The 14,465-nt window shown below is 47.1% G+C and overlaps 1 protein-coding gene across 1 annotated transcript in view; it reads right to left on the bottom strand.

Annotated features, from left to right (window-relative positions):
• Positions 1 to 98: 98 nt before the first annotated feature.
• mtif2 (mitochondrial translational initiation factor 2) overlaps positions 99 to 14,465 on the bottom strand; it is a 49,520-nt gene continuing 35,153 nt past the window's right edge. The window contains exons 7-13 of the mRNA XM_056280049.1: positions 7,508 to 7,632; positions 5,314 to 5,518; positions 4,375 to 4,627; positions 3,944 to 4,084; positions 2,934 to 3,098; positions 2,384 to 2,524; positions 99 to 693 (exon numbers count right to left, since the gene is read on the bottom strand). Of these exons, the coding sequence (XP_056136024.1) occupies positions 524 to 693; positions 2,384 to 2,524; positions 2,934 to 3,098; positions 3,944 to 4,084; positions 4,375 to 4,627; positions 5,314 to 5,518; positions 7,508 to 7,632 (1,200 nt within the window). The 3' untranslated portion in view covers positions 99 to 523. The remainder of the gene's footprint in view (positions 694 to 2,383; positions 2,525 to 2,933; positions 3,099 to 3,943; positions 4,085 to 4,374; positions 4,628 to 5,313; positions 5,519 to 7,507; positions 7,633 to 14,465) is intronic.

The following is a 14,465-nucleotide window of genomic DNA, read 5'->3' on the forward strand; positions in this document are numbered from 1 at the left end:
TTCATGTTCATTATTCCTCAACAGATCGTCTTTAATTAATTTAATCATCTCTGCAGACAGCAGTCTGGTTACCATCCACTGAGACATGGAGTTTAATCTTAAGCTTTATATACACACCCCAAAAATAAACATTTAAATCTCCCAACCACAGTCTAAACCAGATTCACTGGTTCCACACAGCTAGCTAGCTTAGAGTGGCTGATTTCCAGTTCCAGTGAAGAAGTAACAGCCACCATGTTCTCCAGCATCAGGTTCCTCACTGAGAACCCCTGGTGGATCCAGGATTCACCCAGAACAATCATACATGTTTATACTGCACAATAAACTTTGTCCAGTCAGTCAATGCATCGGTAAGAACAAGAGATGCGTTAGCTTCTGGTTGGCGAGCCAGAGCCAACAGCTGTTGAGTTCAGTGCCTTGCTCAACAGCACTTAGACAAGAACAGGTTTCTCATCCAGGGATTAAACATGTCAAGTTTGAGTGACAGGACAGGAGAACTGAACTGATCATCCTGTAGATGGTGTTAAAATCCTGGATCCCAGGATATCTGATCCTGTGACTGGACCTCCTGGTAACAGACAATGCTGTCTCCCGGCGTGAACTCCACACCAGCGTCGATGGAGATGCCGCAATCCATGCCCAGCTTCACCGTCTGCACGTCATCCTTATGGTGCTTCAGCGCCGTCAAGGAGCCTGCCGGAAACAAACATGATTCATATCTGAGTTTGTTAAGCGAGAAGGTTTTATTTGCCAAAAAATGTGCTGTCTGACACTTCCTGTACCTGGTGTATTTAGGACAACATCTTACCAATGAATCTCCAAATCCAAGAAATAGAAATAAGAATAAAATCTATAAACATGGGCACCATGCTCCAGTATGTAACACCCTATCTATCCTGTAGTACTGCAGCATGAAACAACAGCACAAACAAACACTGACAGGGCAACACAAGTGGAAGGACCAGTCCAATGACCATTAACTCAGTGTCTGACAGTCTGAGTCTGAGGGAGGAGTTGTAAAGTTTGATGGCCACAGGCAGGAATGACCTCCTGTGGTGCATTTCAGCAGAATGAGTCTCTTACTAAAAGTACTCCTGTACCCGACCAGCACGTCATGGAGTGGGTGGGAGACATTGTCCATGATGGCACATAACTTTAACAGCGTCCTCCTCTCAGAAACTGCTGCCAGGGAATCCAGCTCCACCCCCACAACGTCACCGGCCTTGCAGATCAGTTTACTGAGCCTGTTTGCATCCGCTGCCCTCAACCTGCTGCCCCAACACACAACAGCAGACAGGACAGCACTGCCACCACCGACTCATACCACATCCTGAGCACTGTCTGGCAGATGTTGAAGGACCCAAGCCTCCTCAAAAGGAGAGACGGCTCTGCGCAGGAATGAGGCAGGATGTCTTCCACAGCACAGGGACCCTTTGAAGTCTAAGGCTCATGTTGAAGACATGGTGAAGCACTCCACATAATGGGGGCACAGCTTTGAGCACCCTGGGGCTAACACCATCCGGGCCTGCCGCCTTGCTTGCGTGAAGTCTCATCAACTGTCTTCTGACATAGTCAATCATGAAGCACACTAGGTGTTACAGGTAGGGGGGAGGGTCCTCAGGTTGGAGAGGGCCATTAGTCCGGGAACCCGAGGGGGGTGGGGATAGAGTCCCCACTGGAGACTGGGGGGCTGTAATGGGGAGGAGGGGGGGCAGTGAAGTTGACGGTTGATGAAGGCAGGCAACAGATGAGACCAAGGGGGGACGGGGAGGGGTCGTGTCAAATCTGTTAAAAAACACATCAAGTTCATTGGCCCTGTCCAAGCTGCCCTCCCCCCCCCCCCTGCTCTCTCTGATTCCTGACTAGCGCCATTAGCTCGTCCATCTTATTATAAGCCAGCCATCTCATGTTGCCCATCCATGCATCTGCCTTCCACTTTCGTGATTTACATCCTTTACCCCGTCGTCACTGAAAAGATCTCTTAACCGTCCTCTCAATCTCCTCTGGGATTTGGTGAGTTTGGGCCGTAAAGCTAGCCAGTCGAAGAGCCAACAACTGATCTCTGCTGTAAACAACGGAGCCGCGGTGCTGCTGTGCACCGTCGACACGACGCTCAGAGAGGAGTATTCCACCATCAGGAAGAGATGAAAACTCCTCTGACTGCACCGTTACAGAAGGGCCCAACTCAGAAAAACCTCACTGCCTACTTAGCTACACAGTAAGAACAAGATAGAAGAGTTATTTATAAAGAGCGACAGCGACCACAACAAGTGGCCGCCCTGATCGATGCCTGCGCGGTGTAGAAGTGAAGCGCCGCTTCAGGCCAGACAGTCAGTTTGCTGTACTGGGAGACTCAGAATTTCAAACAGATTGATCCACTTACCGTCCCAAATGGTCTCCTCATTGTGGATCAGCCGGAACTTCATTCGTTTGTCCAGGTATCCCTTCTGGACCCGACAGCCGGCTACCAGAACCTTCTTCTTCCCCACTGTGACCTCAAACATGGCCAAGACCGCCGCCTCACCTGGCCACAGAGAGAGATGTTTCTTTTAGTTTTCATGTCACCTGAAGTCATTTTGAAGCAAAACACTTTCCTGTCATCGTGAGGTTTTGGAGATTCTTGAGGGAACTGGTTCACAGTGACTTTCTCTGCTGTATTTTGGTAGATCTCATGTTGCTGTCGGTACTTGTCTCTAAACAGGAAGTTCATACTGAAGATGGACATGATGCAACCAGGTTCTACTACTCCTGAATTAACCTAGGTAGATCATTTAAGGTATTTAAAATACTACAGTACTGTCTAAGGATGGAGCTCTGTCCACAATCCATGTTTTTTTCAACGAGATGGAATAACGTCCTTAAAATGTACTGACCAATCACATTCTCAATGACCAGGGGCCAATGAAAGGCCTCCTAGAGACCAGGGTACCTACCAATCACATTCTCTTTGACCAGCGGGGAGAGTTTGCTGCTCAGCTCCTCCTTCAGGTCGTCAATGAGTTTGTATATGACTCTGTGGAGTTTGAGCGGGACGCTTTTCTTGCTGGCCAGCTGCTGGACGGACTTGTTGGCAGTGACATTGAAACCATAAACTGAACCTGCAGACAGAAGAACCAGCGTTCATACCAGTGATCAGCAGAAATGTGTGAAACCATGTACAGAATCTGGTTAAAGAGGAGGAGTCAGTGTGGCCCAATGAGAAGACAGAAGTCAAACCGACCAACACTCCAAATCTATTGTGAATATTATCGCAAGGTTGGTTTTTTGTTTTTCAGTTATTAAGGTTTATTTTACAACCTACTCTTCTCTCCAAAAATCTCTGTTAGATCAAGGTGTATCTTATTGTTTAATCAGTCTGATCACACTAACAAACGTGACACTGTTCTGAAATATAACCAAGCCAAACACAACTCAGTTAAAAAATAACACATCCAGAAATGACAAGAACATTTGCTTATTGCCTTTAGCCAAGGGAATGTTTTAAAGCACAACGTGCAGAAATCGGTCACTTCTCTATTGCTTCTGGGCAATACTGGAAAACAAGTATTTGTTGCTGTGGCTCGGACCTTCGACCTCTACTATTAGCTGTAGAAAAGGTTTGTGACGTAATGACTGAATCTTATTTAGTTTCTCTTTCTCTGAAGTCATGTAAATATGAGCATCATCAGCTAAAGGACTGATGTGTAAATCTGTATGTTAACTTTTGTTCTGCACAAGCGCCGGTGCTACAGAGGCTGACAGTTTGCAGCACAGGCCACACAACTAGCGTGTGTGTGTAAAATGTGTGTCACATCTGTAAAACGATGTGTGTGTGTGTGCGCGTGTCACAGATCTAGCGTGTCTTTCCTGGCCCCAGAGGACGTCCATTTGGCTGCCACCAGAAGGTAGCAGCCAAAAGCGCTGATCCGGAACAATCCCAGCACGCGGTCTGAAGCGCACGTACCTGAGAAGGTTTCCGCCATGCTGACGTCGCTCTCAGTGATGTCTCCAATGCCGAAGTGAACCACCTCGAGCTGACACTGCTCATGGGCGTCATAGCTGTCCAGAATATTCAAGAGGGCCTCCACAGAGCCATCAACATCACCTGATGAGGGGGCAAAGGTCGCTGTTAGGCTTTGTAAGCAATAGTGTTTCTATTGACATGTAAGAAGACGCATGAACATTGTGTTGTAACACAATGTTCATGTGTCTTCCTACACACCTCTTCAGTCAAATGCTTTACAACAACCAGTAATTACATATCTGAACGGGAATCCATTTCCCCAGTTTTCAGTTCCAAACGATAACTCCGTGACTCAGGAAATACCCTGTCAGGCTGTTTCTAATCTATTTTGTTTAATGTGTAACATGCAGCCCACGAACAGACTAGTCCACCTTTAATGATGAGTGGTAGAGTGAGCTCCTGGTCGGCTGCTCTCTCGCTGGGTCTCATAGCCGCCTGCTGGCGGTTGATGCGGTACAGCGCAGACTTCCTCTGCCTCCAGCTGAGGTGGGCGAAGGCCTCGCGCTCCTTCTTGTAGCTCTCATGGTGCTGCTTCTGTTTGGCCTCAATCACCACCTCCTCCTCCTTCAGTTTGTCCTGCTCCTCTTTATAGCAGCGCCAGTCCACCACCTCTCTTGCTCTTTGCTGCCGAGAAGAAAAAAGTGCAAAGTTCAAATCTCACCAGTTGATCACATTGACCTCACAGATAAATGTGATCGAATCCTGAGATGATGTTCCTCTCTCTGAGAGCAAAAAGGCCGGACTGACCAAAGAGCTGTGATTTGTTTAGCTGTTCTGTTGCTCACTAACTCATCTCAAGAAGCTACGTCAGCACTAGACAAATCAGTTGTCGTGTTTGGATTCTCCGAGCTGCTGCACTGAGATGCCGAGGAGGTCAGGACCTCAGAACAGGTTAAATGGGATGCAGCATGGAGTCAGAGAACTCCATTTTGAATTGTGTGACATCACAGTCCTCTGCTCCACAGGATGTCACAGTGTTAATATCTTCTGCTTTCAGCAGCTCTTAATGTTCTCGTCCTGACAAAGTTCAACCAAACTTTATTTACGTCTGCAGAATAAACTGCACGCAAGGCACTTCTATGTGTTACATGTGCAACATAGACACAGTGTGACTGACTGATTGGTCGGTTGGTTGATTGACTGACTGATTGGTCGGTTGATTGATTGATTGGTTGGTTGGTTGGTTGATTGATTGTGTTTGGAGGGAGATCTGGACACCTGTATATTTGATCTGTGGCTCAGCGGTCAGACAGACCAGTAAAGACACCCTGATGTCTGCAGGGATCAAACATGGTAAGACTGTTAGTTACCTCTGACTCCACCTCCAGCATCAGTTCCCCAGCCGATGGTAGCTCACGCCACCCTACAATCTCCACGGCGACGCTGGGCCCGGCCTGGGACACCGTGCGGTTGTTTTCATCAAACATGAAGCGAACTTTTGCCCATGTCTTCCCCGCCACCAGGACACAGCCCTTCTTCAGGGTCCCCTGCTGGACAATGGCTGTGGTGACTGGACTGAGAAATGTAGAAGAAGAGTTGATTCATTAGTTCTTTATAGCTGCTTAACCTCATTCAAGCCCAGCCAGTCAGATGCAGCGGACCACAACATGGCACGGGATAAACAACAGCTACAGTCACAAGAGGCTCTGCCGACCTGAGGCTCTGACACCACCCTCCCATGGCTGACACCACCCTCCCATGGCTGACACCGCCATCTCGTGGCTGACACCGCCATCTCGTGGCTGACACCACCCTCCCATGGCTGACACCACCCTCCCATGGCTGACACCGCCATCTCGTGGCTGACACCGCCCTCTCATGGCTGACACCACCCTCCCATGGCTGACACCGCCATCTCGTGGCTGACACCGCCCTCTCATGGCTGACACCACCATCTCGTGGCTGACACCGCCCTCTCATGGCTGACACCGCCATTGGGGTATGTGTGTGTGAGGTATTGATTAATAGTAAAGTGCTTTGAGTGGCTGTTGCAGCTACAATAGCAGTGTATAAAATGTATAAATATATAACATGTAGTATACATGTAAAAATGTAGTCCAGTTACCAGTTCAGCGTGATGTAATGTAAAGCCGGGCTAACAATAAGATGTAACTCTTGATAGGATCAGTATCAAGACACATAATTGTTTATTAAAAGTTTTATGATTGATGAAATATCCATTTATTGTTTATGTACTTGTTATTTTATTACACTATTATACATGTATTAATATCATGTTTTAATATTATCTGTTAATATTATTAATATTAACCCAGCCACTGAGGATGCACAAGCCAGTGTATTCTTAGTACCGGTCCCAAGCCCGGATCCATGGAGGGTTGTGTCAGGAAGGACATCCGGTGTAAAAGCTTTGCCAATGGTCTGAGGCCACGACATGACCAAGAGGGAGGACAGTGGACTGGTGAGGATGCAAGGAGTGGAGGTGACGAAGGCGTATGAGTTTAAATACTTGGGGTCAACTGTCCAAAGTAATGGGGAGTGCAGAAGAGGTGAAGAAGAGAGTGCAGGCAGGGTGGAGTGGGTGGAGAAGAGTGTCAGGAGTGATGTGTGACAGAAGGGTACCAGCAAGAGTTAAAGGGAAGGTTTACAAGATGGTGGTGAGACCAGCTATGTTGTATGGTGTGGAGACAGTGGCACTGATGAAAAGACAGGAGGTGGAGGAGCTGGAGGTGGCAGAGATGAAGATGATAAGATTTTCATTGGGAGTGATGAAGAAGGACAGGATTAGGAAGGAGTATATTAGAGGGACAGCTCAGGTTGGACGGTTTGGAGACAAAGCAAGAGAGACAAGATTGAGATGGTTTGGACATGTGTGGAGGAGAGATGCTGGGTATACTGGGAGAAGGATGCTGAATATGGAGCTGCCAGGGAAGAGGAGAAGAGGAAGGCCAAAGAGGAGGTTTATGGATGTGGTGAGGGAGGACATGCAAGTGGCTGGTGTGACAGAGGAAGATGCAGAGGACAGGAAGAGATGGAAACGGATGATCCGCTGTGGCGCCCCCTAACGGGAGCAGCCGAAAGTAGTAGTAGTAGTAGTAGATTATGGATGTATAATCAATATTTGTACAGTGGTACTGCTGTATGTGGTCACAAGTTTGTTTTTTTTGAAGGAAGAAAAATTATTTCTTCTTTTGTTCTCGTTTTTGTGTAGGTTTTTGTGTAGGTAATACATAAGCAGCAACAAATAAACCAGATCAGCTTTCAGTCACATGAGGAATGAGCCCTGAACGTCCTGAATGGGGGTAGTTTGGTGTGGACCTTCTGAACGGGGGTAGTTTGGTGTGGACCTTCTGAACGGGGGTAGTTTGGTGTGGACCTTCTGAACGGGGGTAGTTTGGTGTGGACCTTCTGAACGGGGGGGTAGTTTGGTGTGGACCTTCTGAACGGGGGGGTAGTTTGGTGTGGACCTTCTGAACGGGGGTAGTTTGGTGTGGACCTTATCTGCAGGTTGTTCGCTGGTAGATGTAGGTCATGTTGTCTCACCCTTTTCCTTTGTCTGTCCGGCTCTCGATGATGACGCCCTCCACACTGCAGCTTGGATCCGCCTTCAGCTCCAGAACTTCAGCCAGCGTGACGGTGGCCTCAGCCAGCGCCATCAGGTTTTCTCCCTGGAAATAAGAGAGTTTTTATTATTATTTTAAACTCCATGTGTGGTGGGGTCAGGAGAGGTTCCTGGTTCAGGAGTTCCCAACCCTCATGACATGACCCACATTTGGACACTTTGACCAGGACCACCAAATATTTTGTGTGGTTAAAAGACTTCACAAAGTGTCATGAGGAAGAAATGAGCAGAATATTTTCATGATATGCATCTTTACTGGTTTGGATGGTTGTGTCTGCTAGGACTTTACCAGGACACATGACTGCTGCACATGTCCTGATGCTCAATAGTCCAGGCAAGAAGACCACAGACAGGTGAGTCAGTTCATCTGGACACAACGTTTACTGAGAGAAACGTGTCATCATCATCTAACGCCATTTTCCACTGCATGGTACCGGCCCAGCCCGACTCTACTCGCTTTACTTTTCCACTGCATGGTACCATCCCAGCCCGACTCTACTCCCTTTACTTTTCCACTGCATGGTACCGGCCCAGCCCGACTCTACTCCCTTTACTTTTCCACTGCATGGTACCGGCCCAGACTGACTCTACTCCCTTTACTTTTCCACTGCATGGTACCGGCCCAGCCCGACTCTACTCCCTTTACTTTTCCACTGCATGGTACCGGCCCAGCCCGACTCTACTCCCTTTACTTTTCCACTGCATGGTACCGGCCCAGCCCGACTCTACTCCCTTTACTTTTCCACTGCATGGTACCGGCCCAGCCCGACTCTACTCCCTTTACTTTTCCACTGCATTCAATTCAATTCAATTCAATTTATTGTCATTAAAAACAATGTGCAGGAGGCACGTGTTCAAAATGAAATGAGGGGTGAATCCCAATTCCTTTCTTAACCCTCAATCTTAACCCTCAATCTTAACCCTCAGTCTTACTAGCCCTCAAAAGCAAGTGTTAAGGGTTATCTTGCGACTTAGAAATGGGACACCCCTTAAATGCAGTTACGTCATCAACAGCCGTCCATTACCGTCGACATAAAATGACGCGGTGTTTTGGCAAAGCAACAGAACCAGCAACGATGCCGTGTGTAGCTGAAGTGATTTCTTTTGCGTGGGCGTAAATCATAAATCATTTTCATATCCAAACAGTAGTTGGTGTTTTCTCCTATATCATGGTAATGTGTCTACTAGCTATGTGAGAATCTAGTGTGATTACATAAGAACACTCGCAATCTGTCACACTCAAACTTTTTATTAAAAATAGAATATTTATCAAAAAATACAATATATATATATATATATATATAAAGTTGAATAAACAATGTAAACAAACATATTTATATAAACAAAAAATGGTTGAGAAAATGTAACTGGTCCTGTAGAAACTTCCCCTCATTGGAGGCCCTGACATGAAGCAGGGCCCGGACCACGTGACCAGAGTTTCTTTAGGGGTTCTGGTCGCTCTTAAGACTGCCAATGCGACCCTAAACCACAAGAGCCGCTATCAGCGAGTCGACATGACTGACGCACGGCTTCAGACCTTTAGGAAATGGTCGTGGCTACCTGTGATGGATCAGTTACATTATTAGGGTTTCCTGTAGCTTATCAGTTCGTTACGAGTTGATATTCCACCAAATAACCCGTATAAACACCACAACATTCAGCGCACGACACCACGGCCTCTAGTTAAGGTTGAAGCGAAACACCCGCTGTGCCCGTGGTTAGATATCCCCCTCCACGCTACACGACACGCCGCCAGCTCGGCCATCTTACACACGTGTCGGCGCCAACACGTCATGCAGGCTGCCTGGCGTTGAAGCGCCTTAGTAACCGCCTTAGTAACCGCCCTAGTAACCGCCGTAGTAACCGCCGTAGTAACCGCCTTAACACCGACACACGTGACTTCCGTCACACCGGGAGAGCAGCAACATGGCGCCTGTCCGCACCCGGCAAGGACATCGTCAAAATAAAAATAAATGTTATGCTACACAGAGGTATACAATCCATAAAATGACATTAAGCTAAGATAATACGGTGGTTTTCGTAATTTTAGATCTCTATTAACAAAGAAAAATACTTACATTTATAGCTCGCCTTCTTGCCGCCATCTTGCTTTGAATGTTGCTACGCAAGGCATTGTGGGATAGCACTTACTGCCGAGGGAGGTGCTGGAAAATCTTACAACCCTCAGTCTTGTCCCTCAACTTAACACTGAGCATTGGGACAGCACCAGCACTCCGCGGGAGCGCGCATTTGAGACTGAGGCTTAAGACTGAGGGTTAAGACTGAGGGTCAAGACAGGGATTGGGATTCAGCCGAGGGCTGTGGCTTCACCAGACAGTGCAAGACAGTCACAGCAAACACAGTAGAAGATATACACACATGAAGACCAAAAGCTAAAATAAGTTAAAAGAGAGCTGGAGTACAAAATATTTAAAAATATCTACAGACATTCAGTGGGTAGTCAGGTTCAGGTGGGAAACAGCTTGTGGAAAGAAGCTGTTTTTGAGCCTGGTAGTGCGGGCTCTGAGGCTCCTGTAGCGCCTCCCAGAGCACAGGGGGAGAACAGTCCATGGTTGGGGTGGGTGGGATCTCTGCTGATGCTCAGACCCCTTCGAAGGCAGCGTTTGTGATAAATGTCTTTTATGGCTGGGAGCTGGGTACCGGTGATATGCTGGGCCGCCTTGACGACCCGCTGCAGAGCTTTCTGGTCTACTGAGGTGCAGCTGCCGTACCACACTGAGATGCAGATGGTCAGGATGCTCTCTGTGGTGCAGTGGTGGAAGTGCATGGTACCGGCCCAGCCCGACTCTACTCCCTTTACTTTTCCACTGCATGGTACCGGCCCAGCCCGACTCTACTCCCTTTACTTTTCCACTGCATTCAATTCAATTTATAGTCATTAAAAACAATGTGCAGGAGGCACGTGTTCAAAATGAAATGAGGGGTGAATCCCAATTCCTTTCTTAACCCTCAATCTTAACCCTCAATCTTAACCCTCAGTCTTACTAGCCCTCAAAAGCAAGTGTTAAGGGTTATCTTGCGACTTAGAAATGGGACACCCCTTAAATGCAGTTACGTCATCAACAGCCGTCCATTACCGTCGACATAAAATGACGCGGTGTTTTGGCAAAGCAACAGAACCAGCAACGATGCCGTGTGCAGCCTAAGTGATTTCTTTTGCGTGGGCGTAAATCATAAATCATTTTCATATCCAAACAGGATTTGGTGTTTTCTCCTATATCATGGTAATGTGTCTACTAGCTATGTGAGAATCTAGTGTGATTACATAAGAACATTCGCAATGTGTCACACTCAAACTTTTTATTAAAAATAGAACATTTATCCAAAAATAATATATATATATATATATATATATATAAAGTTGAATAAACAATGTAAACAAACATATTTATATAAACAAAAAATGGTTGAGAAAATGTAACTGGTCCTGTAGAAACTTCCCCTCATTGGAGGCCCTGAGATGAAGCAGGGACCGGACCGAGTGACCAGAGTTTCTTTAGGGGTTCTGGTCGCTCTTAAGACTGCCAATGTGACCCTAAACCACAAGAGCCGCTATCAGCGAGTCGACATGACTGACGCACGGCTTCAGACCTTTAGGAAATGGTCGTGGCTACCTGTGATGGATCAGTTACATTATTAGGGTTTCCTGTAGCTTATCAGTTCGTTACGAGTTGATATTCCACCAAATAACCCGTATAAACACCACAACATTCAGCGCACGACACCACGGCCTCTAGTTAAGGTTGAAGCGAAACACCCGCTGTGCCCGTGGTTAGATATCCCCCTCCACGCTACACGACACGCCGCCAGCTCGGCCATCTTACACACGTGTCGGCGCCAACACGTCATGCAGGCTGCGTGTCGATGAAGCGCCTTAGTAACCGCCTTAGTAACCGCCGTAGTAACCGCGTTAGTAACCACCTTAGTAACCGCCGTAGTAACCGCCTTAACACCGACACACGTGACTTCCGTCACACCGGGAGAGCAGCAATATGGCGCCTGTCCGCACCCGGCACGGACATCGTCAAAATAAAAATAAATGTTATGCTACACAGAGGTATACAATCCATAAAATGACATTAAGCTAAGATAATACGGTGGTTTTCGTAATTTTAGATCTCTATTAACAAAGAAAATACTTACATTTATAGCTCGCCTTCTTGCCGCCATCTTGCTTTGAATGTTGCTACGCAAGGCATTGTGGGATAGCACTTACTGCCGAGGGAGGTGCTGGAAAATCTTACAGCCCTCAGTCTTGTCCCTCAACTTAACACTGAGAATTGGGACAGCGCCAGCACTCCACGGGAGCGCGCATTTGAGACTGAGGCTTAAGACTGAGGCTTAAGACTGAGGGTTAAGACTGAGGGTCAAGACTGAGGGTCAAGACTGAGGCTTAAGACTGAGGGTTAAGACTGAGGGTTAAGACTGAGGGTTAAGACTGAGGGTTAAGACTGAGGGTCAAGACTGAGGCTTAAGACTGAGGGTTAAGACTGAGGGTTAAGACTGAGGGTTAAGACTGAGGGTTAAGACTGAGGGTTAAGACTGAGGGTTAAGACAGGGATTGGGATTCAGCCGAGGGCTGTGGCTTCACCAGACAGTGCAAGACAGTCACAGCAAACACAGTAGAAGATATACACACATGAAGACCAAAAGCTAAAATAAGTTAAAAGAGAGGTGGAGTACAAAATATTTAAAAATATCTACAGACATTCAGTGGGTAGTCAGGTTCAGGTGGACAACAGCTAGTAGAAAGAAGCTGTTTTTGAGCCTGGTAGTGCAGGCTCTGAGGCTCCTGTAGCGCCTCCCAGAGCACGGCAGGGGGGAGAACAGTCCATGTTTGGGGTGGGTGGGATCTCTGCTGATGCTCAGACCCCGTCGAAGGCAGCGTTTGTGATAAATGTCTTTTATGGCTGGGAGCTGGGTACCGGTGATATGCTGGGCCGCCTTGATGACCCGCTGCAGAGCTTTCTGGTCTACTGAGGTGCAGTTGCCGTACCACACTGAGATGCAGATGGTCAGGATGCTCTCTGTGGTGCAGTGGTGGAAGTGCATGGTACCGGCCCAGCCCGACTCTACTCCCTTTACTTTTCCACTGCATGGTACCGGCCCAGCCCGACTCTACTCCCTTTACTTTTCCACTGCATGGTACCGGCCCAGCCCGACTCTACTCCCTTTACTTTTCCACTGCATGGTACCGGCCCAGCCCGACTCTACTCCCTTTACCTTTCCACTGCATGGTACCGGCCCAGCCCGACTCTACTCCCTTTACCTTTCCACTGCATGGTACCGGCCCAGCCCGACTCTACTCCCTTTACCTTTCCACTGCATGGTACCGGCCCAGCCCGACTCTACTCCCTTTACCTTTCCACTGCATGGTACCGGCCCAGCCCGACTCTACTCGCTTTACTTTTCCACTGCATTCAATTCAGTTCAATTCAATTTATAGTCATTAAAAACAATGTGCAGGAGGCACGTGTTCAAAATGAAATGAGGGGTGAATCCCAATTCCTTTCTTAACCCTCAATCTTAACCCTCAAGCTCAACCCTCAGTCTTACTAGCCCTCAAAAGCAAGTGTTAAGGGTTATCTTGCGACTTAGAAATGGGACACCCCTTAAATGCAGTTACGTCATCAACAGCCGTCCATTACCGTCGACATAAAATGACGCGGTGTTTTGGCAAAGCAACAGAACCAGCAACGATGCCGTGTGCAGCCTAAGTGATTTCTTTTGCGTGGGCGTAAATCATAAATCATTTTCATATCCAAACAGTATTTGGTGTTTTCTCCTATATCATGGTAATGTGTCTACTAGCTATGTGAGAATCTAGTGTGATTACATAAGAACATTCGCAATGTGTCACACTCAAACTTTTTATTAAAAATAGAACATTTATCCAAAAATACTATATATATATATATATATATATATATATATATATATATATATATATATATATATATATAAAGTTGAATAAACAATGTAAACAAACATATTTATATAAACAAAAAATGGTTGAGAAAATGTAACTGGTCCTGTAGAAACTTCCCCTCATTGGAGGCCCTGAGATGAAGCAGGGCCCGGACCGAGTGACCAGAGTTTCTTTAGGGGTTCTGGTCGCTCTTAAGACTGCCAATGTGACCCTAAACCACAAGAGCCGCTATCAGCGAGTCGACATGACTGACGCACGGCTTCAGACCTTTAGGAAATGGTCGTGGCTACCTGTGATGGATCAGTTACATTATTAGGGTTTCCTGTAGCTTATCAGTTCGTTACGAGTTGATATTCCACCAAATAACCCGTATAAACACCACAACATTCAGCGCACGACACCACGGCCTCTAGTTAAGGTTGAAGCGAAACACCCGCTGTGCCCGTGGTTAGATATCCCCCTCCACGCTACACGACACGCCGCCAGCTCGGCCATCTTACACACGTGTCGGCGCCAACACGTCATGCAGGCTGCGTGTCGATGAAGCGCCTTAGTAACCGCCGTAGTAACCGCGTTAGTAACCACCTTAGTAACCGCCGTAGTAACCGCCTTAACACCGACACACGTGACTTCCGTCACACCGGGAGAGCAGCAATATGGCGCCTGTCCGCACCCGGCAAGGACATCGTCAAAATAAAAATAAATGTTATGCTACACAGAGGTATACAATCCATAAAATGACATTAAGCTAAGATAATACGGTGGTTTTCGTAATTTTAGATCTCTATTAACAAAGAAAATACTTAAATTTATAGCTCGCCTTCTTGCCGCCATCTTGCTTTGAATGTTGCTACGCAAGGCATTGTGGGATAGCACTTACTGCCGAGGGAGGTGCTGGAAAATCTTACAGCCCTCAGTCTTGTCCCTCA

The sequence above is a fragment of the Lampris incognitus genome, chromosome 5, assembly GCF_029633865.1.
Source record: "Lampris incognitus isolate fLamInc1 chromosome 5, fLamInc1.hap2, whole genome shotgun sequence".
NCBI classification, from domain to species: domain Eukaryota; kingdom Metazoa; phylum Chordata; class Actinopteri; order Lampriformes; family Lampridae; genus Lampris; species Lampris incognitus.